Source organism: Xenopus tropicalis, chromosome 3 (genome assembly GCF_000004195.4).
Source record: "Xenopus tropicalis strain Nigerian chromosome 3, UCB_Xtro_10.0, whole genome shotgun sequence".
Classification (NCBI taxonomy): Eukaryota; Metazoa; Chordata; class Amphibia; order Anura; family Pipidae; genus Xenopus; species Xenopus tropicalis.
In genome coordinates, this window is record NC_030679.2 from 23,534,815 (window position 1) to 23,560,847 (window position 26,033).

General features: G+C 38.5%; 1 protein-coding gene across 3 annotated transcripts in view; it reads right to left on the reverse strand.

Moving 5' to 3' along the window:
- atp10b (ATPase, class V, type 10B) overlaps window positions 1-26,033 on the reverse strand; it is a 299,005-nt gene that overhangs the window by 71,567 nt on the left and 201,405 nt on the right. For all 3 annotated transcript variants that reach the window (XM_018092832.2, XM_002940128.5, XM_018092834.2), the window contains 2 exons: window positions 25,491-25,762; window positions 21,663-21,857 (listed from right to left, as the gene is read on the reverse strand). In XM_018092832.2, coding sequence (XP_017948321.1) covers window positions 21,663-21,857; window positions 25,491-25,753 — 458 coding nt within the window. In that variant the 5' untranslated portion in view covers window positions 25,754-25,762. The remainder of the gene's footprint in view (window positions 1-21,662; window positions 21,858-25,490; window positions 25,763-26,033) is intronic.

Here is a 26,033-nt window from a genome sequence, read left to right on the forward strand (position 1 = left end):
AAAACTGTGCAGCTCATGCATTAAATAAATGCCTAGATACTGTACACATACATAGCTATCTGTAAAAGAGTGTATTGCATATAGTGGGGAAATGGCTAATCAGACAGCAGATCTACACACACAGACAGACCGATAGATATCAATATATGTTAACAGCTAGATAAATTGATTAATAGATAATAGATACATCATAAAGAAAAATATAGATAGATAGTAGATAATAAATAGATGGCTAGATAGATACATACATATATACATGGATAGATGATAGATAAATAGATAATAGATGATAAATAAATAGAAAAGCAGACCAACAGATAAGACAGACAGATAAATAGATAGATGATAGAGATAGATAGATGATAGATAGATAGATAGATGATAGATATCAATATATGTTAACAACTAGATAAATTGATTAATAGATAATAGATATATCATAAAGAAAAATATAGATAGATAGTAGATGATAAATAGATGGCTAGATAGATACATACATATATACATAGATAGATGATGGATAAATAGATAATAGATGATAAATAAATAGATAAGCAGACCGACAGACCAACAGATTAGACAGACAGATAAATAGATATATAGATAGATGATATATAGAAATAGATAAATAGATATCAATATATGTTAACAGCTAGATAGATAGACAGACAGACAGACAGACAGACAGACAGACAGACAGACAGACAGATAGATAGATAGATAGATGATAGATAGATATCAATATATGCTAATGGCTAGATAGATAGATCTTGTTCCCATTGTTGCTGAACTATAGCTCCCAGTATTCCCATAAACGTTTGGTGAGGACATGATGCTAAAAGTTGTAGTTAAATAACAACTGAAGCAACATGTTAGAAAACCATGGTAACTTAACCTCACTCACCAGACAGGGAGGGAACACTTATTAAGGCACTCAGGTCTTCACTGCATAATTAAAAACAATTTATAGATTTACTTCATTTTCATGAAAATGTCAGCACATCACTAAAAAAAGTTTTTTTTGTCCACCACAGGTAAGCATTTTTGCGAGTCTGTGCTAGAATTTCCCCATGTCATTTCTATTTCACCAGAAAAAAGTCTGTTGTGCCAGAACATTATGCCCCCCTTGCCTTCACTATCAACCAATTGGACTTCTCCAGCCCGTCCCCTGTGTATCCAAGAAGCTGTCCAAGTGCCATGTTTGAAAGAAATTGGCAACATGGGGTTCTTTTATTTCTATGAAGAACAGCTGTAGTATTGCAGAAAGATGTAGGGGAATGTATTTGCTATTGCACAGATAAATAAGCCTTAACCGCAATGTAATTTCATATTCCCATTGTCAAACTTTTTGCGTTTCACAATTTTTTCCAGTGTAATGTGGGTCATCATTTAATGTCACTCAATTTAGCTGCATGTTTCTGTGTCAGTAAAACTGGGATAGAAAATCTTGGAACGCCTGACTGCGATTTTGCAATAATGAACATCAATACTATTGGCTGCATGAGTATATGAGCTTGACCCAAGTGGAAAAACATCTATTACCTACCATTAAGGAGAGACTTTTGCAATACTCACAACTATAGACTGCCTGCGAAGTGTCCTCAACCTTCCACTAAAGGGAAAGTTATTTTGAACCGTGTGTTTTTAAGGAACAATAAGGTTATAGGATGGTGAAATGTCATATACAGGTATGGGACCTGTTATCCAGAATGCTCAGGACCTGGGGTTTTCAAGATAAGGCATTCTTCCGTTATTTGGATGTCCATACCTTAATCCTACTATAAAATGATTTCATTTACCTATAAGGATTGTTTTGCCTCCACTAAGGATTAATAATATCTCAGGATATAATTATATAATATAAACAGGGTACCGTTTTATTATTACAATGAAACATTTTTAAAAATTGTAATAATTTGATTAAAATGGAGTCTTCCCATAATTCTCAACCGGATAACGGATCCCATTCCTGTAATTTGATGTAAGATTTTTAGGATATTAATGAATTTATTTGTGATGGGCTGAAATGTTGATTATCTTTGTTTAAGGTTATGTTTTACATGGGAAAATGAAACAAATGAAGACATTGAATTGAATTTAATTAGGCAGATTTGGATTTAATTAGGCAGTGCAAGACCTGAGTGCCTTAATAAGGGTTCTTTTTTCCATTTTTCACATCTCCATTTCAGACTTTTTCAGCAAACAGTAATGGTACTAGTAGAACCATAAAGTTGTATAGAACACCAGAGGTTATTAAGTCAGAAGATAGAACAAATATCGTTAAAGTACAAGATATACTTAGCTATTTATATGTTAAATATAAAGTATCATAGTTATAGAAAGAGAAGAACATAAGGCGAGTCGTTCCCATATCTGTATTTAAACCAACAACAATTTCTTATGTGTATCCATTATCATTTTTTTCTCTTGGGTCATGATCCAGTCTATTTTCTATTTCCGACTGGGTTTAATGAAATCTATTTCATTTTCCATGCCCTTTCTTTTAGAGGCTGTCATTATGGCTGTAAACCAGCAGAATTGCATGTTATTTAGTTTCTTTGGGTCTTGGCATGACAATGCAATACTGATATGTTTCAGAAGTGAAAAGAAAAATCTTTATGCATTTGGGTATACCCACCATATGAGCAGCATGGTACAGGAAGACCATCTCCCATAGACACTGGTTTAAACACATTTTTTATATTCTCTGTAATAATAAAACAGTACCTGTACTTGATCCCAACTAAGATATAATTAATCCTTATTGGAGACAAAACAATCCTATTGGGTTTATTTAATATTTTAGTAGCCTTTAGGGCTCTGGCACACGGGGAGATTAGTCACCGCGACAAATCTCCCTGTTCACGGGCGACTAATCTCCCCGAGTTGCCATCAGTTGCCATCCCACCAGCGACAATGTAAGTCACCGGTGGGATGGGACACGCGGCGGCGCGATTTCGGCAAATCGCTGAAAATGCCTCGCGAGGCAACTTCGGCGATTTGCCGAAATCGCCTGCGCAGTGTGTGCCATCCCACCGGCGACTTACATTGTCGCCGGTGGGATGGCAACTGATTAAAACACAGATTGGTCAATATTTTTTGGCACCCAAGATGTTTTCATGACTGTCTGATTTGCAATGCTGTTGTACCAAGTTATAAACAAATTATATCATCACGTATGATAATAACATATGAGTATAGTAAATGCTTTCAAATTTACAACCATAATGAAATTAAACGTATGAATGTCACATTTTAACATCCCTCATATACTTTATTATATTGGTAATGTCATCAAAATATTACTTTGTAATACAAGTCATAAAGTATATTAATTTATATACATACTGGGACACTAGCTATGTTTGTAACTGAGAATTCTGTAGGGCAGATTTATCATTTTTCCTGAGAATTACAAGCAAATTTTCTAGGAGCTTTGCCTGCTGCGCTTCATAACCAGCATCAGAATGCCTGAAATCTCTGTGCGCCCCCACATCCCTCACAGAGATGGAACCTACCTGGTTTCTTCTCAGTTTCCCGGCAGCTCAGTCTGAGCCTGATGGAGGTTTCAGTCAGACTTTAGGGTACTGGCACACTGGGAGCTTATTTTTTCTCTGCACTCCAGGCATTAAAAGCACCAGAGTGCTCTCAGAGAGAACCAGTTATACCAATGTCAATACTCACATTCAAACAAATGGAATACTGGTTTCAGCAAATGCCAGTGTCAGACTTTGACTATGCTGACCCCTTGCCTTGCATTGCCAGTGAGTCTCCCATTCATTTGAATGGAAAGTAATATAAGGCAAGGTTCTTATGTGAGCTCCACAGTGGTCAAACACTGTAGTTGGTATAGGTAGTTGGTAGTAGGTTTTAGGCAGAGGCCACACAGTTGCTTCTCAGTAGTTGAAAAGTACCCAAAACTGGCTCCTAATGACATTAAAAGGGAGATAATGAAAAGTTCAGGTCAAGACAATAGGAGCCATAGGAGGAAAGTTCAAGCACTTTTCAACTGCTGAAAAGCACCACATGTGCCAACAGTACTATAGCCCTTAGTACAGGTATTAGACCCTTTATCCAGAATGCTTGGAGCCTAACGTTTTATGGAGAAGGGATCATAGTTCGGATCTCCATACCTTAAGTCTACTAAAAAATCATTTGAACATTACATAATTCCAATAGGATTGTTTTGCCACCAATAAGGATTAATTGTGTCTTAGTTGGGATCAAGTACAGGTACTGTTTTATTATTACAGAGAAAAGGGAATCATTTAACCATTAAATAAACCCAATAGGGCTGTTCTGCCCCCAATAAGGGGTAATTATATCTTAGTTGGGATCAAGTACAGGTACTGTTTTATTATTACAGAGAAAAGGGAATCATTTAACCATTAAATAAACCCAATAGGGCTGTTCTGCCCCCAATAAGGGGTAATTATATCTTAGTTCGGATCAAGTACAGGTACTGTTTTATTATTACAGAGAAAAGGGAATCATTTAACCATTAAATAAACCCAATAGGGCTGTTCTGCCCCCAATAAGGGATAATTATATCTTAGTTGGGATCAAGTACAGGTACTGTTTTATTATTACAGAGAAAAGGGAAGGGAAAAAATTTGAATTTTTGCTTATAATGGAGCCTTCCTAAATTTTTAACTTTTTGGATAATGGGTTTCTGGATAACGGATCCCATACCTGTATATTATATAACAGATAAGGAATGTATTTGGAATACAATTATAACAGTGTTTAAGTTGTGAAAAACAAGGGTTACATGTATACAAGTTATAGGGTAAAACCAAAGTTGTCTGGAAGTCTTATTCGAAGCTGCTGGGAGACAGATGTAAATGTATACGTGTTATTCTATGTACTGTTGTTGCCCATTCCTGTTCAAACTAATAGAATCCTAAATATAAAGTTTTATTTGCACATAGCAACTGTATAAAATATCTGCAAGCTGTTCAACACTGTAAAAATGTTTGAGTTTTTATTTTACCTTGAAAAACATTATAGTCACGTTGCTACCCATTTGGAAAGAAAATATGCTGGGGATCATGTGACATCCCTGGAAGAAATGCAGTCTAGTCACAATTTATAGAAATAACAGCTCTAGGGGAAATGAGTGATACTTGAGTTGGTTTCATTTCATTATGCCCGTGGCTAAATCAAGTGCCCTGTCATGCCCCATCTACTGGAATGAAATACAAAACTTTACTGCCGTTCCTTATCTTCTGTGTTAACCAACAATAAAGTATCAGATATAGCTTTATTATTAAAAATGAACCTTTTGGATGGACTATAGGGGGGAGTAACCACTTCTCAGTGTGAATACCAAACATTTTCATGCTCATTCACAGGGCAGACTTGCATTTCCCATTGAACACAGGCAGCTTTGTATTCAAAATGGGTGGCCCCCTTGGGCATCCTCTCTCCCAATCCCTAAGTTGTGTGTCATTCAGGGTGCAAAGAAGCCATGCAATTTTAATGTAACAGACAGGACAACTGTATATTAGCTGCTACAAAACTTTTGCAGTTTTCTACTAATATACCACTTTTTCTCCCCCGCTATCCATTTGTCCATGCAACTTACCTGCCCCATTCCAAGTGTGTGCTATCAACTTGCAATTAGGCCTGGGGTTAATTACAGCTTAGCTATCTGATATTGTGGACACAATAAAGGCACTATACCCAGAGCTACTGAACAAAAAAAGTAATAAAGGAGCAACAGTCAATAATATGTGCTGCTAGTCAGACCCTGGGTGGTATTTGCGGTTGGTCCTAGGTATTCATTATCCTCTCCACCTGTCAGTCACAGAGGCATGTATGGCACACTATTAGGATTAAATGGAAAGCCCATGAAAGACATAATCATGATAAAAAAAAAGGGGAGAAGCTGCAACCTCAAAAGCATAAGCAAGTTACTAAAGACTGTTTAGGAAACCATGCTCTACAATAGTCTCCATCTTACATCAGTTCTGTTATATGAAAACATATATAATATAATGCTAAAATATAAGGTGCTAAGTGAAGGTGGCTCTTGAGTTATATTTTCTTTTTAACAGTCGTGAATTCTTTACCGGTGTTTTCCAGCCACTGGAGAAGGGCCCAAACCCCATCAAGAAGCTTTGTGATGCCAAGTATAAAACAGCTAAGCCAGGCCCCTAGATAGAATTACATATCTATATTTCTCTAGGTCAAAGGGAAGTAGAGCAGATAAATCCTTCCAACACCTTCCCATAGCCTCTATCATGTATTCTCACCCACATTGTGCCCTTTTGCTCTTTAGCAAAGGTTACATAGAATGTTCTTAGAAACCATGTTAAAGCTGTTAGCCTGTTTTCTTGCCACGAAAAATCAAATATCTTAGGACATTCCACTTCAAACAGGCTTTATCGCTATGGGTGGGCTGAAGTCTTGAAATCTAATAGCAGAGGGAACATTTGCATGTTTCCTCTGTTTTAGAGAGCACTGACCTAAAAAAGAACATGTTTTACGTGATCTTTTTTAGGTCAGTGCTCTCTTTATTTAAGAATAGCTGCTTGTAACTTAAACCAAGGCATTAATAAGAAATAAACCTTTTTACTGGTAAAAAGGGTAAAGTTGGACCCTGTTCTCAAAACCTATAGAATCTATGCTAGCAACTCATTGACAGGTGAACCAATGTATCAAAGGGGACTATGCCCTAGTGGGGAGTTGGATCATTTTGAATTCTGTCCTTAAATGGTGTGTGCCATGATGGGTAGTGATGGGCGAAAAGTTTCGCCAGGCATGGATTCGCGAAACGGATGAAAAATTTCGCCGCGGAAAAATTCGCCGCACGTCCAAAAATTGTCGCCGGCGTCAAAAAAGAATAGTCGCGGGCGACGAAACAAGAGCCGCGCGACGAAACAATAGCCATGCGACAAAATAATAGCTGCGCGACAAAACAATAGCCGCGGGACGAAATAATAGCCGCGCGACAAAACAATAGCCGCGGGCGACGAAACAAGAGCCGGGCGACTAAACAAGAGCCGCGCGCGACGAAATAATAGCCGCGCGACAAAACAATAGCCGCGGGAGACGAAACAATAGCTGCGCGACAAAATAATAGCCGCGGGCGACAATTTTTTTTGTCGCACAACATTTTCGCCCGCGGCTATTATTTTGTCGCGCGGCTCTTGTTTCGTCGCGCGCGGCTCTTGTTTTGTCGCGCGGCTCTTGTTTCGTCGCCCGCGGCTCTTGTTTCGTCGCCCGCAGCTATTATTTTGTCGCGCGGCTATTGTTTCGTCGCGCGGCTCTTGTTTCGTCGCGCGCTATTGTTTCGTCGCCCGCGGCTATTATTTTGTCGCCCGCGCCTATTCTTTTTTTACGCCGGCGACAATTTTTGGATGTGCGGCGAATTTTTCCGCGGCGAAATTTTTCATCCATTTCGCGAAACAATCCGCCAATGGCGAAACGCGGAAATTCGCCGCGAATCCATGCCTGGCGAAACTTTTCGCCCATCACTACTCATCACTAATGATGGGCCAATTCAATTATTATCAACTAAACAAGCCAACATGTGTGTATGGGGCCCTGCACTATAAATGACCAGTATCTGATCATAAAGCAAATAAATTCTATCTGCATGGACTGTTCTGACCTAAATGAATAGATCTATTCATGTGCTTAAAATAAGATATAGCTTCATTTAATGAACGCCTTTCAAAACTATTGGACTGCATTATAATAGTCCTTTGTGCTGGTCATTCACCCAGATCAATTATTGTAGGAACAATGACCCTATTGGCTTACAGTGGCTTTTGCCTCACAAAATCCTCTGCAGTGCATCTTGTCAACCCCTAAACCATTTTTTCAGACTAGGAATGGTTTTTGGAGACTGAAAATTAAAGCTGGCCCCTCGTACCAGTAATTATTAATTCCATTATTTTATAAATTATTGATCTGTGCTTGGTGACCTTCTCCCAAAATGCACTATGGAACAGGTTTAAAATTTTATAGTGATGAGCGAATCTGTTCCGTTTCGATTCGCCGAAAAATTTGCGAATCTTTCAAAAGATCCACGAAATGGCAAAAATGTCGTGCAGCAAAAAAATTTGTCGCCCGCGGCTATTATTTTGTTGTGCGGCTATTTTTTCGTGATTTTTTTTGCTAATTTTTCCATGCCTGGCGAAACATTTTGCCCATCACTAGCAATAACTACACGGCCTGGTCATCTAACTCATTCAGTCTCCATAGGGGAGACCCACCCACCCGCCTACTCTCTCTCTAGTCGCAGATCTGCCACCTTTATCGACCCTCTTCATCTAACAATCTAACAGCCTACCCTGGTTTTCTATGATCATGCATCCACTATTTAACTAAATCTATGATTACAGTTTCTCTTTTTTTCCCTCATAGAAATTACATTACTGTTGTTTATTTTTCTAGACCAATCTCCTCTCCATGCTAAGATTGGTAAGGTTTTTTATAGAAAAAGCAGACACAATGATTATGACTTACCATTGGTAATATGGCTTTATTGTTTCATTGAAAATTGATACTTAACACATGCTTCTATATTATACAGTGTTGTATCTTTTTCTTTGCATAATTGAAAAATAAAAATATAAGTTACAAAAAAAAAAATGTAATTCGGCAATGCACCATGTTGGCTACAGTGCAAGGTGCATCAGCAGATGAGAAAGTGAAGAAGAGTTGCAGCTCCTCTACATTTTCTTCAGTTCTGATCACTTGTGCTCTTTGCCTAAATGATCTGTGCAATAGAAAGGAGCCATACCGTGTGCTGATCATGAGGAGTGTTCCAGACTGGCCAGTGTATGGCCTTACTGTTATATAAGACTCATTGTCTCTAGATTGCTTCCAAATGTATAGCATGACTCCTTAGCACATAGCCTGTACTGCCTACTACATGATCGACATTTTGTAAACATTATGTACTGTTATCACAAAACACTGTCTGTTGGTACTAATTAGAACCAAGAATAATGTGTTGCAATATACAATGTGCAAGATTAAGGTTGATGGTGACACAGATTGATCGTTTCATTAAACTGTAGCTCATTATATAGCTTACAGGAAACCAATCTGTTACTTATGGTATAATGAGCACATTTAGTTCATTTTACTGCACTGTTAAACAAGGTTATGTATGAGTGCCTGTGCGTGTTATCACTGTTTGCTATATTGAGTAAGAGTCTTTATTTAAAAGGTGCCCAAGGTTTATTAAGCCTACTTTCAGGCCCAGTGCTACCGCCCAGAATCAACATTTATTAGCAGATAATGAATATCAACGATGCTAAGTAGATCTTCCAAGTAAGAAAAACAGTCCAAGTTAAGTGTTTTAATTTGTTCTTCTTGCTCTCAGAAGTATCTCCATGCACAAAGAAATGCTGTGAATCAGTTGTATTTATGCAAACAGAGCATGAAAAGTGACCATCAAACTTTCCTCCTGAGCACCCCAGGCAAGAATGTTTAGAAGAAAATAGTCTGAGGAATGTTCAGCAACAAAGTCTGCGGAATGTAACCGACCCTGCTCAGTCTTCTTGACCCTTCTACTGCCATACAAGTTATGTAAGGTAATTGCTTAGTAATTTATGATCACATACATAAAGATAACGTGTTGCTGTCCCACTGTTAAACTATAACCCCCAGTATTCGGAGTCAGATGCATCCCCAGCTTTTTCAGATATGGAGAGGATATGGGGCACATGGAAGAAATAAAAGTTGTGAAACACAGGATATGAATACTGAAAAAAAGACAGATAGGAAGGGTAAACAAATGCAAATGAAGTATGTTCAAAGTTTGCCCAGATGTATCGTTTTATGCAAAATGGTCTAGATACTGAGCAGGAAGTTAAAGGGGGAAAAGCTTAAATATGATAATTAAAAAAAATGAAATGCAAATTATGAGGGCAGCAGGGTTTGTGTTATCTATATTATAACATAAGTCAATAGACATGTCAGCACTGAGCTTGCAGAACTAGTTTAAGGTTAAACAATTCTAGTTTATTTATAAGGAGTTTATCAATAAGGGCTCTTTGATATTCTTAATGAACCATGAATTATCAAAACTGGGAATTTGATTGTTCTAGTGCAATAAAAACATGTCTGGTTGAATAGTAGCCAGAAGGGGTTCTTGGCTGTCTTGGCATTGATACTTGCTCATACACTATGCTGTCAGACTTGCTTGGCTCTTGGATATTGAACCACTGCACTGCAGGTGTCTGGCTATATTGTCTTAGGGTGAAGACACACAGAGATACTAGTAGCAGCTACTTGTCACGGCTACAAAAGTAGACAATACTGATCATTTACTGAAGACTGTGTTTTAGCAGGTTCAATTCTCCGTATTTTCTATGGCAGGGTATTTTCTGGTGTTTAGTAGCCGTGACAAGAAGCTACTACTAAGTAGCTCCATGTGTCTTTACCCTTAATCCTACAAATGCAATATATGGAGCTTGTGCTGTCTTAACTTTCTCTCAAGCTTCCATAGCAACATCACCGTAGCTGCTGCTCCAAACATCAGTATGCTGAGCAGGCTTCTACATGGTAACCCATTATGCACTCACTACAGTTTCTTAGCCCTTATAGCCAACCTACTGAACCACTGGGCCTGCCCAGAACCTTATCTCTAACCCTAAACCTTTTGAAACAGTAATTGCTTTTCTAACTAGGAAACTATCGTTCTGCCTAAAAGGCAAGAATAAGGTAAATGTATTATGTAGTATTTCTTTTATCCTGTATGTATGTATATATTTATTTATAAAGCACTACTTATGTACGCAGCGCTGTACAGTAGAATTCATTAATACAGACAGGGGGTTAAAGATAATTGATAAATACAAAGTACAACAATAAATACAAATAAATACAAGGTGCAGTTGCAATAAGAGTCAGAAACACAAGATGAAGGAGGTCCCTGCCCCGTAGAGCTTACAATCTATATGGGAGAGCTAACTAACAGACACCCTGTTATGCATTCCATGTGTTCATCTATACACCTGGAAGGGAAGTGGCATTATATGATCACACTGAACTCACTGTTTTGAAATCACTGTGATATTACTACACAATATTGCCACCAAATATTTATAGCACTACTGCCCAATTATCCTTTTATCTCAGATTGCAGTTCCTGGGTTCCTGTAATGAGCTGGTGCTTGACTCACTGGCCGGTTCCTGAATACTTCTGATTGGGGCCTGCCCTTAATTGTGCCTATACTTCTAATTACTACTGCCTGGCCCTTCTGGTGCCACACTATTGGATCCTGTCTGTTCTACAATCCCTATTTCCTCCTTAAGTCACACCTGATTCTGATGGCCTTATGGACCAACACCATTGTCACTTGTTGCTTGCATCATGCCATGTCTTTTGATTAACTCCAATACGCATGGACGTTCCAACAAATAAAGAAAATACATCTGCTGCTAGTTCAGCCACACTTGGAATTCTCATAAAGAGGCATATGGCAGCACTGACTAAGAAATACTATTTGTTTTTTTTTTTTTTGCAAACAGAAGGTTAATAAATGAACTAGGCTAACTTGTACTACAATGTGTTGATAAAGTCCAGGCAATGCATTTTTATCCATGTGTTTAAAACACAATTTTCTTTTGGGGGAGTCAAATTTAATGCTAACTTGCTTTCTGTTATACTTTAAATTCCATTTTTAAGCAAATATGAAATATGAAATTTCTTTGGAAGAAAGTCACATTTTCTCTTATATTTAATGCCATATAATTACTGTCAGTTACATCTCAGATGCAGGCAGTGAGTCTGAGCTTATTATTCGCCCTTTCATTGGGTGGTGGGCCGGGTGACCATATATTGAATTTCCTGTTCTGTCTCCTACTTCCACGAGCTGCAATCAATATTTATCCAGTTTGTTAGGAGTGGCAGTACATGCAGGTCAGTAGCAGTAAACATTTTCTAGTTTAAGACAAATGTCTCCTGTCCACAGACTTTTATCCAACAGTATAATAATTTGTGGCAAAACATCTAGAAGACAGGTTTCCAGATCAATCTTTCGCCTGTATTGTTTAGCACTCATCATTTCCACTGCAAGTGTATATAAAGCAGGTAACCTATGGCTGCATACTGAAGATCCTAAAACAGTTAGTAGGAACATATACTATATGTAGAGTATATACTACTGATATGTAGAGCACATGATTATATGCGGGAACTGATATACTGTTATCAAGGCAAAAAAATGTATTAGGCAAGATAAAAATGCCCTCCAATTGTGATCAGTCATATCGTGAGCCATTTTTCAACATGAGCACTATTGCACTCTCTCCACTTGAATTTCCACTTAAAAGAAGGAAAATTCAGCTCTCAAAATTAAAAGGTGGCTTGCAGTGAGTGAGCAGGAAGGTAACCGGGTGGGGTCCCTGAGGGGTTATGGCCCCTGTGGGCCTCGTGCACCCCAGTCCGACCCCGACTTGATAACAGAAAAGCTGGTGATTTCCTGCTTTACTACAGTGGCTTGCAAAAGTATTCGGCCCCCTTGAACTTTTCCACATTTTGTTACATTACAGCCACAAACATGAATCAATTTTATTGGAATTCCACGTGAAAGACCAATACAAAGTGGTGTACATGTGAGAAGTGGAACGAAAATCATACATGATTCCAAACATTTTTTACAAATAAATAACTGCAAAGTGGGGTGTGCGTAATTATTCAGTGCAGTCAGTTGCCCATAGACATTGCCTGATGAGTGCTAATGACTAAATAGAGTGCACCTGTGTGTAATCTAATGTCAGTACAAATACAGCTGCTCTGTGACGGCCTCAGAGGTTGCTAAGGCTGATGCCACACCAGGCGTAGGGCTGATTTTTTCGGCAAGAGGAAAAACGCTTGCCGAAAATTCAGCCCTACGCCTGCTACTTGTGCCTGCACCCGAATGAATGGGATACGCTCGGGTGCAGGCACATGTAGCCGATATACGCATGAAAACGCGAGACTTTGCATTCTCTCGCGTTTTCATGCGTATATCGGCTACATGTGCCTGCACCCGAGCGTATCCCATTCATTCGGGTGCAGGCACAAGTAGCAGGCGTAGGGCTGAATTTTCGGCAAGCGTTTTTCCGCTTGCCGAAAAAATCAGCCCTACGCCTGGTGTGGCATCAGCCTAAGGGAATATTGGGAGCAACAACACCATGAAGTCCAAAGAACACACCAGACAGGCCAGGGATAAAATTATTGAGAAATTTAAAGCAGGCTTAGGCTACAAAAAGATTTCCAAAGCCTTGAACATCCCACGGAGCACTGTTCAAGCGATCATTCAGAAATGGAAGGAGTATGGCACAACTGTAAACCTACCAAGACAAGGCCGTCCCCCTAAACTCACAGGCCGAACAAGGAGAGCGCTGATCAGAAATGCAGCCAAGAGGCCCATGGTGACTCTGGACGAGTTGCAGAGATCTACAGCTCTGGTGGGGGAATCTGTCCATAGGACAACTATTAGTCGTGCACTGCACAAAGTTGGCCTTTATGGAAGAGTGGCAAGAAGAAAGCCATTGTTAACAGAAAACCATAAGAAGTCCCGTTTGCAGTTTGCCACAAGCCATGTGGGGGACACAGCAAACATGTGGAAGAAGGTGCTCTGGTCAGATGAGACCAAAATGGAACTTTTTGGCCAAAATGCAAAACGCTATGTGTGGCGGAAAACTAACACTACACATCACTCTGAACACACCATCCCCACTGTCAAATATGGGGGGGCAGCATCATGCTCTGGGGGGGCTTCTCTTCAGCAGGGACAGGGAAGCTGCTCAGAGTTGATGGGAAGATGGATGGAGCCAAATACAGGGCAATCTTGGAAGAAAACCTCTTGGAGTCTGCAAAAGACTTGAGACTGGGGCGGAGGTTCACCTTCCAGCAGGACAACGACCCTAAACATAAAGCCAGGGCAACAATGGAATGGTTTAAACCAAAACATATCCATGTGTTAGAATGGCCCAGTCAAAGTTCAGATCTAAATCCAATGGAGAATCTGTGGCAAGATCTGAAAACTGCTGTTCACAAACGCTGTCCATCTAATCTGACTGAGCTGGAGCTGTTTTGCAAAGAAGAATGGGCAAGGATTTCAGTCTGTAGATGTGCAAAGCTGGTAGAGACATACCCTAAAAGACAGGTAGCTGTAATTGCAGCAAAAGGTGGTTCTACAAAGTATTGACTCAGGGGGCTGAATAATTACGCACACCCCACTTTGCAGTTATTTATTTGTAAAAAATGTTTGGAATCATGTATGATTTTCGTTCCACTTCTCACGTGTACACCACTTTGTATTGGTCTTTCACGTGGAATTCCAATAAAATTGATTCATGTTTGTGGCTGTAATGTGACAAAATGTGGAAAAGTTCAAGGGGGCCGAATACTTTTGCAAGCCACTGTATATGTTGTGTAGGAAAATTATAAACAACACAATAAAACTACATACTCAGAGGTTCATCTTCTGTTCTGCAGGGGGTTAAGTCATAAGAAACAGATTACCCATACTAAATAATGGCTAAAAAATGATGTACTCTCTGCTGGTTGCATGTATATAATACTACTACTAATATTAATGATTATAGATGTGGTCAAACTCATCCCCTAACACAAAGATGGAGTTAGGCACTTAAATGACCATATACGTCACCAGAAAAATAAGCTAAAACCAAAAAAACTTCACTGAAGCAACATCTTTCACTTAAGGGTTTCATGCTCCACGAGCACTTACTCATAGGCAGATTTACCTCCATTCTGCTTAATATGTCATTGTTGGCATTTCCTCTTATTATACTGAAAGCAATTGCCATGTTCTTTATATATAACAGACAATGATCAACAGTATTAATGATAATAAGAATATTCTTTTTCTGACCGGGTCATTATTAAAATAAACAGGTAATCTATGGTTTGTGCACCGGTGAGGAAACATTGGTAGTTTGAAACTGATTTGGCACGTAGCTTTGGATGACTCCTACAGGCCAGTAACAATGGTCGCTTCCATACTCATAATCAACTTCTGGGGCTGCTCTCTCCAATCCAATATACAGACTCAAGATAAGTTAAGGCAGATAAGAAACATATACTTTATATTGCCGCACAGTCCAATTATTCCACAACTTTGCATTTTCTCATAGAAGGGAGTGTACAGCCAATACCAACAATAAGCTATTTATGAGGCAAATACCTTGATAACAGAAAAACTGGATTTCCTGCTTTACTTCATGTTGTGTAGGAAAATGATAAACAACACAATAAAACTATATACTCAGAGTTTCATCTTTTGTTCTGTGGGAGGGGTAGGCATAAGGCACAGAATACCCACACTAAATGCTGGCTAAGGAATACTTTAGGAATGCATATCTGTACTGTGTATATAGTATTATAATACAATAATAATAGAACAAACTCATCCCCTTACTGGGGGGGGGGTTAGGGTTAGGGGGGACGTTGGGAGAAAATTCCAAAAGATATGTATTTATATATACAATTCTTGATTTGATGAAGATTTTTTCTTATTGAAATTCAACTTAGAGGAAAACTACATGTTAACTTAAATTCTTGATGTGCAGGAGAAAGTGCTTTTTTGTCGTAAATTAACACATTTTGCTTCAGCCTTATATAAACTGACTCCTAAAACTTTTACTAAAAAGTGAGTTTTATTGACCCTTGGCAAATATTGTACATGCTTTTTATTTTCTGCACAGCACCAAATTAAAGCAGAAAACCACATAAAAATGAAAGCTCCATGCAATACTTAAATGACAATCCCTTTTATTGAGTGGTACATGACAGAATACCCAATAAAATGGATTGCAGGCGAATGCAGGTAGCATTCATTCTTCCCGTCACACATGAAGATAAGTAGCTGCTAAGTGCCGCTGTCTATAAATAGGTTTTATTGTTTCCTATGGATCAGGGAACAGTGACCTTTCTAGCCCAGTACCCAACAGCTACTAAATGCCCTTTATGATTTCAACCTTGGTAGAAACTGGCAGTGAAAACCAAAACTGATGAAACCTTCATAGAAAAAAATGTAATTGAATAATCTGGTTATCAAGGGGCTCAGGAAATATTTGTGAAAACTGTATCCTCACCATGCATTTTTGCTTAATCTCATAACCGATGGTCAGTGAATTTGTAATCGATATATATTACCTGTGACATGGTCATGTTTTATTTGAGACTTGTGAAATGCCAGAAATAAATACCGTATAAGGCCTTTTATCCAAGCACCTTCCCTAGCTGTACACCAGACTTTATCATTTACAAAATGCGCCCCTTATTGTTATTCTTAAAGTGTAAAATATCCAAATACAATAGTGCCAATGTTGTATTTGTTCTGTGGGAATGGCATTGGGTATGGGAATGGTATTTCAATGGAAGAACATGTCATTTCCCCAAAGCTACAGTAGTAAATGATAAAGGTCTATTAATATACAATGCACTATACTGGCCCTTATTTTCATTTTATAAAGACTGCAGCTTTGTGATTTTCATTTAGAGCTTTAAGTCACAAGAAAACAGAAAGCTTAGTCTATGGCCATTAAATAATGTATATGATCTATTACAAGATTGTGTCTTGTATTTAGAGTTTGTGGACTCTTACGAAGGAACAAATACAGATTCACATGTACCTTAACAACCACACAGATGCACATTTTTGTGATAATGTATATATATATATATATATATATATATATATATATATATATATATAGAGTGTATATTAATTAATTAAACCTAGGATTTTCCTTTATATTGTCAAATTTGAGATCTATAAAACAATAAGAGCAATATGAAAATGGAGCAATGTTCCTTAGCTATGTTGCAGCCAGGAGAGTGACCAGGGACACTTTTCAGGGAAAGTACATGCAATTTCATACTCAGACACTGAACTACAATCAGCCTGGACCTGGGGGCATTTATGGTACCTCTAGCAGACCGTGTTCATGAATGCACAGCTAATTGAATGCTACTGACACTGGTAAAGAAGCATGTCACTTTGCATTCCTCACACTACTATTAGACACTCACAAAGATGGCTCACAGGTGCCAGAGTTTTCCTTGGAACTGGCGAGTTTTCTTAAATTTACAGGCTACAATGATAAGCCTGAGCCTCTGTGATCTTCCCAGTCTCTTCTGACTTGTTTTCTCAATAGCCAAAAAAAAACCATAATCGTAGAAAGCAGGAATGCCAAGGAACATTGCCCTACGTATGTGGCTAAAAACATTTTTAAAAAATTGTCCTGCAATAAATCTATTTGCCCCTAAAAACAATATAGAGATAAACAAAGCCTTCTTATGGTTATGGTAAATGGCCATGGCAAATTATCTTATTTGTACTTTACCAGATCCACATACTGTAATAATGCAATTACATAAAAAAGAGGAAAAGCTTCTTTAACTCCTTTTGTAAAGGCTAACATCAGAAGAACCATTTTAGAAAAAAAAAAGAAAACCTTAATCCTCCTAGGGTTACTACATAGTAACAGTGCTTTAAAGAACCCACAATTTAGTGATTAAGGGTTTAACCCCACAATGCTTATCAATATAAGTGCCAGGGCAACTATAAAGTAAGAGTAATCTCTGTTTTAAGTATTTTTTTGCTATAGAGATCACCCAAGCATTTACAGAGTCGCAATTTTTGGATTAAAGAGTTAGAAGACTTGATCTATTGAGCGTAGTGCACGTGTAATTCAAACAGTAAAAGTTAAGAAGTTCTTTTCAATATTTCGCTAAAGGCCAAATCACTTTCAAAATATACTTGAAGAACGCACTGAAAATAGATATAATTGCTAAGGAAAACAATTCTGCAGAATACTCTGTAGGAGTGACATATGAACATGTGGCTGCTTGTGGTTTTTTAATGTGAAGTTTGGGGGGGCACTAGTTTTATTATTTTATTATTGGTGGCTACCAGTTCCATGCTCAATGATCCTTTCTGCCAGTGACCTTATTAGTAGGTGTCAGAAGCACAGGGATCAATTACACAGGTGGCCTGGGAAAAGAGCATGACCCAGAAAGAGCCTGGGTTTGGCACCCAGGGACAGGGTTGCAAAATCAAAGGCCTCCCAGATGGAGGAGAAGGGAGGAAGGAAGGTACCCAACCACGAAGAGAAGAATGGAGCTCCAACACCATGCACAGAGATTGATTTGCTGCTGCCCAAGCTTCAAGATACACAGGAAGTGACCAATGTCAATGACCAATGTCAAGAGTCACACCTACCAGCCTCTAGAATCTGAGGGGCAAAAAGGAGTATCAATATTAACTCAGCAAGAAGAGTTCTAGCAATATAGAATAGAGAGGCTGGTATACCTGTGGGCGGCTGAGCTTAGGGAGATTTAAATGACAATGAGGGGCCAGAAAAAGTGTGGGAAGGAACACACAACAGCGGATTAACTTCTAATCGATAAGTGATTAATTGCTGTGTTGCTACATGTTTCTGGCCCCAATGCCCTTATGTTTGATAAAGGGCGCTTGTGCCTGTAACACGAAGCAACAGTATAAATCAATTAATGTTTAGCAGTAATTCTGCTGTTGTGTTCTCCTTGCCACGATGTTCTTTTTCTATATACTGCATTGCTTTTAGGAGGAGGCAAGACTAAGGACATTGTAGCACCAGCTGAGTGTCAGGGTTGTCTTTACTGTGAATGAGGAATCAGGCCCAAGGTTGAGATGCTATGAGGATATATTTTGTTTCCCCAGATTCTTCGGGTCTCTTTAAAGGAAGACATTCCCCACTTATTTTCTTTGGGATTTTGCTTTTGAAAAAAGACCAAAGTCTATCAAGTTCAACCCCTCCATATAAAATTTCCCCTTGCACATATACACATCTTACCAACCTATTGATATACCCACATATATAAAGTATATACCAATACAAATTGTAGATTTTAGTGTTGCAATAGCTTTTAATATTATGCTTGCTTAAGAAATCATCCAAACCACTCTTAAATGCATTAATACAATCTGTCAATATAGCATTACTTAGCAGGGCATTCCCCAACCTCACTGCCCTCACCGTGAAGAACCATTTGTGTTGCTACAAATAAAAATTCAATTCTTCAAGTCTAAAGGGATGGCCTCTGGTGTGTTTATATCATTTTTATGGTAAAAAAAATCCCCCACTATCGGTCTATAACCCTCTCAGTCTTTCGATAGCCTATGTTTATCAGGTACTTGGCTTGAAAGACATTGCTCTGTATTAGGTCAGTGGATATATATTGGATCTGCAATGCAGGCTAAACTACACAACAGATACGCTACAGTATGGCCAATTTGATCAGGGGCAAATTGACAATTGTTTTGTTTCTGTATGTATAGAGCCTTAGGCCTTGTTCAAATTTGATTATTCCGCAAGTAGAGAAAGAGCAATTGCTGACATATAAACATGGATCCAAGGGCTCCCTGGGGCACTCAGAAATCACATTCACTGCCTTGGGCACACTGCCATGCATTTCATTTGCAAAGGAAACAAATCACTTTAGAAAGTGAATTGTAACACAACAAGTAATGAATAGTTTGGTGGTGGGAAAACTGCATATAAACTTTGTATATTAGTTTGTGGTTATGGTTACAAAGCAATCTGGCACATTTCCATAGCAAGGAGATGAAGGTTATTCTATCTGGATTCAGGCGAGTGGATTGGTTCAGCTTTGGCAGAAAGCTTTACTAACAAATCAGATTGTTCTATATGAGGGTAGCAGCTCCACTGCTTTATTAAGAGATAACTTGCAGCACGGCGGATGATTAAACAGTGTTGACATACAGCCTCTTACCTGTCAGCCCTATGCCGTTTCCACCACATTCCTGAAATGGGTTTTACCAGCAGAAAGTATTGCAAAAATGAAAAACCCTTAAGAACGCATTTCTCAAACATCTTTGCTTTTCTAAAGGCTTGCCGAAGGCAATTCAAAATAGCCCTGTCTTTTTACAGAAACATTCTTAAGCAGCAGAACAGAAAAAAATCACGTTGCAAGACATGAGAGAGTTTGGAGATTGCATATCATCGGGGAAGAGAACGTGTGGCCAATGGATAAACATGAGTTTCTATTTGCTGAATGTCTTCATTTCAAACACCTTTAAAATGATATAGTCTGCACAGCGAGTAAGTAATTAGTTCAGCTGCGTTCCTCATACTTGTATAAGAGGCAATGAAGTTTGGTGCTATGTGTTTGTTTTAATGAGCTGACCAGATCACAGGAGACATATACAATGCATATTAAAAAGTAGCAATGAGTTAGATGGAATCCCTAAGCACTAGGCTTATGGCATCCAGCAGAAGAGAACCAGCGCTTAGGGTCAGCTTTATAAAAATTGGGTCAGATTATTCCTGTAATACAATCCCCCCCCCCACCAAAAAAAAAAATAGTTCATAACAGCAGCACTTAAATGTGGGTGTTGATTAGTAAAGACACCTCATCAATCTGGCTAAGAAGGAAGGGACATGGTTGTGGGAGCAACGGGACCTACATATGGTTTGGGCCTGTCATGTAATGAGGAAGGGTGGTGGTAACATATGTTAAAGGGGAAGTCCACACAAACACAACTTAAGCTTTTTGAAAACAAAACATAATTTCAAGCAAGTTTACAAAAATAATATGTGATGTAATAATATGGTTTGGAACAGTTCCCTAAGCCTGGCACCCTGTTCCCCTGCTGATCTGGCTGACTACTTTGAGACCCAAATAAAATATAACAGCAGTCGACTTCAGCCGACTTTAGCCTGCCTTCAGCCTGCATCCTCCTAATCCCACAATTCCATGCACATGTGATGTCAATAAGGAAAGGAACATCACAGTGCAATGCATTGTGGGTTATGTAGTTTCTACATGCTGCCTGTAAGCTGTGGAGAAGTTGTTACAATTTGTAACATCAATGTTTTAGTCCCTCCTCCCCTGCCAGGATTTCAAATTGTCACACGTCAAACGTTTGTCAAAAAGAATTGTCGCTCTCATCAAAATAATTATCATGCGTCAAACGTATAGTCGTACGCAACAATTTTTGGATGCGCAATATTTTCCTCGATTCACTAATATTTCTCTGTTTCATAAATCAAATTTTTCAGCAAAGCGAAATGGGAAAGATTCGCTCATCACTAGTTACTACTGAATTATAAAAAGTTTGGATAATGTAATAGAAGATTGTACTAGGTCTAGTAACCCATAGTAACAAATGAAATGTTTACTGTTAAACTGTTAAAAAGTGAGCATTATGTTAAATGCTGATTAGTGATGAGCGAATCTGCCCCCTTTCGCTTCGCCATACAATTTGCGAAACGGCAAGAAAATTCGCGAAATGCATTTGTTGCGCGATTTGTTTTGTCGCCTGTGTCTTTATTGTCATCCGCGTCTATTTTTGTCACCGCATCTATTTTTTGCTGGTCACACCTTTTTTTTTTACATGACCGCACCCTGTTTTGTCATGACCGCGCCCAATTTGTCGTGCAACAAAAAAATTCCATGCGACAAATTTTTACACTGCAAATTTTCACAGAAGTTTTGCGAAACTATTCACCAATGCCGAAATTCGCTGCGAATCCATGCCTGGCAAAAAAATTCGCTCATCACTAATGCTGATTGGTAGACCTGATGCAACTTATTACAATATCCAAAACAGCAATTATGGTTACGTAAATAATTAGGCGGCTTCCTCTAAAAAGAATCATTTTTTTGCACTTACTTATTATAAACGCTGGTTTTGGTGAAGTTGATTCTTCTGTCAATGCGGTATCGTTTATAGTCTTCCACTGCATCTTTAATTGCAATAACGCCAAGCACGATCGCCAACGGCACCATGGTTATCTCTTTGTGAAACACACCGATTTGCGGCACCCAGTTCAAGGCGGCCAGGAAAACAAAGTAAATGTTTGCGGATCTACAAGAAAACAGGATGGTATATATTAAAGGAGAAGGAAAGGCTAATAAAGAGTTAATCTCAAGCTGCAGGCATACCTTCAGTTCTCTCAATAGTGCCCTTAAGTCTCCCCATATTTCTCCCGTTCAGATGATCAGAAGCTCATATGAAAAAAAAAAAAACTCTGATCTGTGTAAAGAAAGTTCCCATAATGCCTTGCTCCTGCACCAAGACCAGTGTACATGCTCAGTTTGTAAGACTATGAGGAAGCTTTCTGCTGATTGGCTCAGATCCACATTCCTAAGGGGGGGAGGGAGTTCTTAGCATTCTTGAGGGAGGGGGGAGCTGGAGAGAGGAGAGAGCTGTGTGTCTCTGGCACAGGAAAAAAGAAGACAAGAAATCCGGTGTTTCTTTTGATAGAGGACTCAGAACAATGCAGTGTTTCTGTGAGTGCTTATGGCTGTATTTACATAGACCTTTCTGATAAAGCTTACTTAGTTTTTACCTTTCCTTCTCCTCTAAATAAAAAAAAGTGATACAAATACATTAAGGAATCGAGAGGCAGTCAAAAACATTGTTTAGCCCTTAGCCGATCCTAAAATGCAGCCTCAACACTTCTAAAATACCCCGCCCCTCAAATTACTGTTTACTGTTAAAGAGAATTGCCATGAAGATGACAGTTTAGCCATTTTTTTACATGAAACAGCAGTAGGCATAATTTTTGGATTAAAATCTCTGTGTGAGCCTATGTGTAGCATTATCTTAACAAATTACATATTTTCAAGTAGAAATGGGGTCTTAAAGGATAACTATACCCCCAGAATGAATAAAGATAGTCTATTTCATATAAAGTGACCTATTAAAGATCCTTACCAAACTGGAATATATATCAGTAAATATTGCCCTTTTACATCTTTTCCCTTGAGCCGCCATTTAGTGATGGGCTGTGTGCCCCCTCAGAGATCACATGACCAGAAATAATGCACCTCTGACTGTAACAGGAAGTAGAGTGGGAGTAAAAGGCAGAACTCTGTCTATTCATTGGCTGATGTGGCCTTACTTGTATGGGTGCCCTTAGTCTTTTTGGGTGCTCCATGAATCATATGATCAAAATGGGTGGCCCTTAGTACTTAAAATGGCTTTTCTATTTAGAGTAACCCAATGGCACACATTACTGAAACCTGTATTTGTATGATAATGGTTTATTTAGATAAAGGGGCTTTTTAATGCAATAGATTTTTATAGAGATCTACATTGTTGGGGTACAATTTTCCTTTAAATGATGGGCACACTTGTCAACCACACCTGCAGATTCCTTGCTTTCACTATGTATTCACATGTATGCATGTTGTCCTCTTTTTTGGCAGTTCCTCCTGCTCCGATAGATTCCTGAATAGATCAAACTAGCACTTGATAAATTCCCCCCTTGAATGTTTTTGTTTGGGCCAATCATAATTCTATCACCCAACGCCTATGTATACGACTTGTCTGCCATTTTCTTTTTATTACTAGGGATACTGCGAAGAAGTGTGCAGCCAAGTATTCAAAGTTAAAGTGAACCAATCATTTATAACCATTAGAGGGCAGGTAGAATGTGATGAATGATATACTGTACACTCAACTCAAGCCAAATACCTGGATGGTATGCGGCATGCAATGAATAACAGTGGAGGCACTAGGTGTTCAGGCTGGTGTGACACAATATACTTGATCATAAAAATGCCATATGTTTACTCACAAAAGCTCATTGCATATGTTCAGTTGAAATAAGTGTAACCCACAGTGCTCCAGATGTTCTTGCAATCAAAGCCCCATGTCCTCTGTCCCCAGTGACAAGATCCCTTTATTGCAGCTATATATACATATCTTTCTCTATTTTTTTTCCTTTTAACAAACATACAGTGTTTCCAAATTATTTCATCAGGAATACGCTAAATAAACAAGGGTAAATAAGGGTAATGGATTTTATAACCTACATTACGTCAGTTGTCACAGATAATTATTATTACATTGTGAAAAAGTACAATACAAACAGTTTTGAAAAATGGAACATGCTTCTTAGAAGATCACATCACACATTACACAATATTTGGATTTGCCCCATGAACTCTGCAGCAGGCACCATTTATTTTCTCTTTAAGAGCATTGCAGTGCCAAACTCTGAATATGTTTCAGTTGCTGACATTATGCTATGGAGTTGCTCCCAATATTAGTGGAACCATTATTAAATCAGATATTAAATATATGCACACATGGCATGACCAACTCCTTTCTACTGTGCTCCCTACAGGGCTCTTGCCAATCAGAAAATGCGAAAAACTCAGCAAGCTTAGTCTTAGGCCTCCATGCTACAGGTTCACAAGTCATTCTGTAATGTAAGGAATTAAGTACTTTCCCCATGGTTTGCCACCATCTGACCAAAGTGAACCTCTCTGATATCACAATGGTTGGCCATCTGTCCCACCCCTGCTTGTTTTTAAGCTGCCTCAAAAAACAGGCTTCTTTCTTCATGCTGTGAATACATAGGAAAGTAAACTTGTCATTTGCCACCTTATCAACATCAGCCCTACAGGAAATGTAGTCCCCCCCTCCCCCCTTTCTTAGCCATTTGATAAAATAAATATGATAAATCATCATTAAGTAATTGGTATTCAATAACGCAATATACAAACAACATATCACATGCCCTTCATTTCAAAGTGTATGAGAGACTTCAATTAAACCTGATCCATCTATCTACATGTCAACAGCAGGCATGTAGAGTCACAATGTGACTTGATATAGAACAATAACTGCTGTGCAAAATTGTTTTGCGAGACTACACAAAACTGATGATATAATGTATAATAAAATACTAACCAGAATGCCCTGTGCTGATCAAAATGTTGTGACCTATAGACTGCTTCCAGCTGACAGCAACAGAAGTACATACAGTAAGTAGCCCTATATTGCATATATTGTCCACTATCACAGTTTCAGGTTATACTCCAAAGTGTATGGCTACTTGTGCCCCAATACTTTCAATAGGAAGTGACTAAAGGGCAAATACTGGAATAGACAAAATATAGAGTGCAGCATAGCTCTAAGACATACAGCGCATTTTAATCATTTGATCCTCTATGGTAGAATAATATATAATCTCTCCCTTACCAGCAGCTTCTTTTCGGTCTCACCATAATGCCATTAATAAAAGAAAGGCGGAAGTCAGAATTTCCAAGATATATCTGTATAATGGAACGACTTGCAAGAAAACGAGAGTAGGGTTCCATCAATGAAGAGTTTTGAAAACTACAATTCTTCCTTATTGACAATGATCACAATGCCCCTTCCCCTTGTACATTTACCTAAAGGTGACCATACATGATTTGGTCAGACAAGTTGGCCTGTTTCTGTTATATTGTCCAACCACTATGTTAGACCATCTTCTACTTCATGTTCCATCAGATCTTATTCTTTGAGTTGACAGCACTAGCAGATATAACAATAGCCATGCCTTATCAGTACATCTGGGCCACCACTTGATGGGTTGCATACCATAAAGGGTTGGCTACAGCACGACCACCTTAAAGTGAGTTGTATCAGAGCGGTATTGCATAGCATTAAACAGACCAACAAAAAATCAACACCTTCTCTATTCTAACATTTGATTCTTACCTGTAGAACTGCTCAAAGAGGTTTTTCGGTAGAAAGCTCAGCAAAGTATATTTTGTAGTTCGGATCTTGTTTCCTTTGTAATAGCGAGACACTGCCTTCCAGTCTCTCTCATATGTTTTATTGTTTGCGAATACAATTCGTTCCTTTTTCAGGTTGTATGACGGCCCTTTTCTTTTGGGTGGAAGAAGAGGTGTTGTTTCAGAGGAGCATTTTGAGGAGCTATTTTGCGCAACATGCGTCCAACGGTAAAGGCTTGAATCCATTGGCAAAACCTTTATCAAGGAAAAAAAGAAAAATGAGCCATTTCAGATACATTTTCATGAACATATGCTGTATATTAATAATAAAGTCTGGCTAATATTACTGTGTTGGTTTCTGAATGCATTAGCAGTCATAAAAACTCTTATTACAATTAGCTGTTATTAAAATGATTGCAGCATTGCAGAATGGAAAATTATAAAGCTTGGATTGAAATTAATAAATGGAATTATAAGAACTACACTTTGGGGCATATTGCTAATATATATTTCTAAACTTACCATA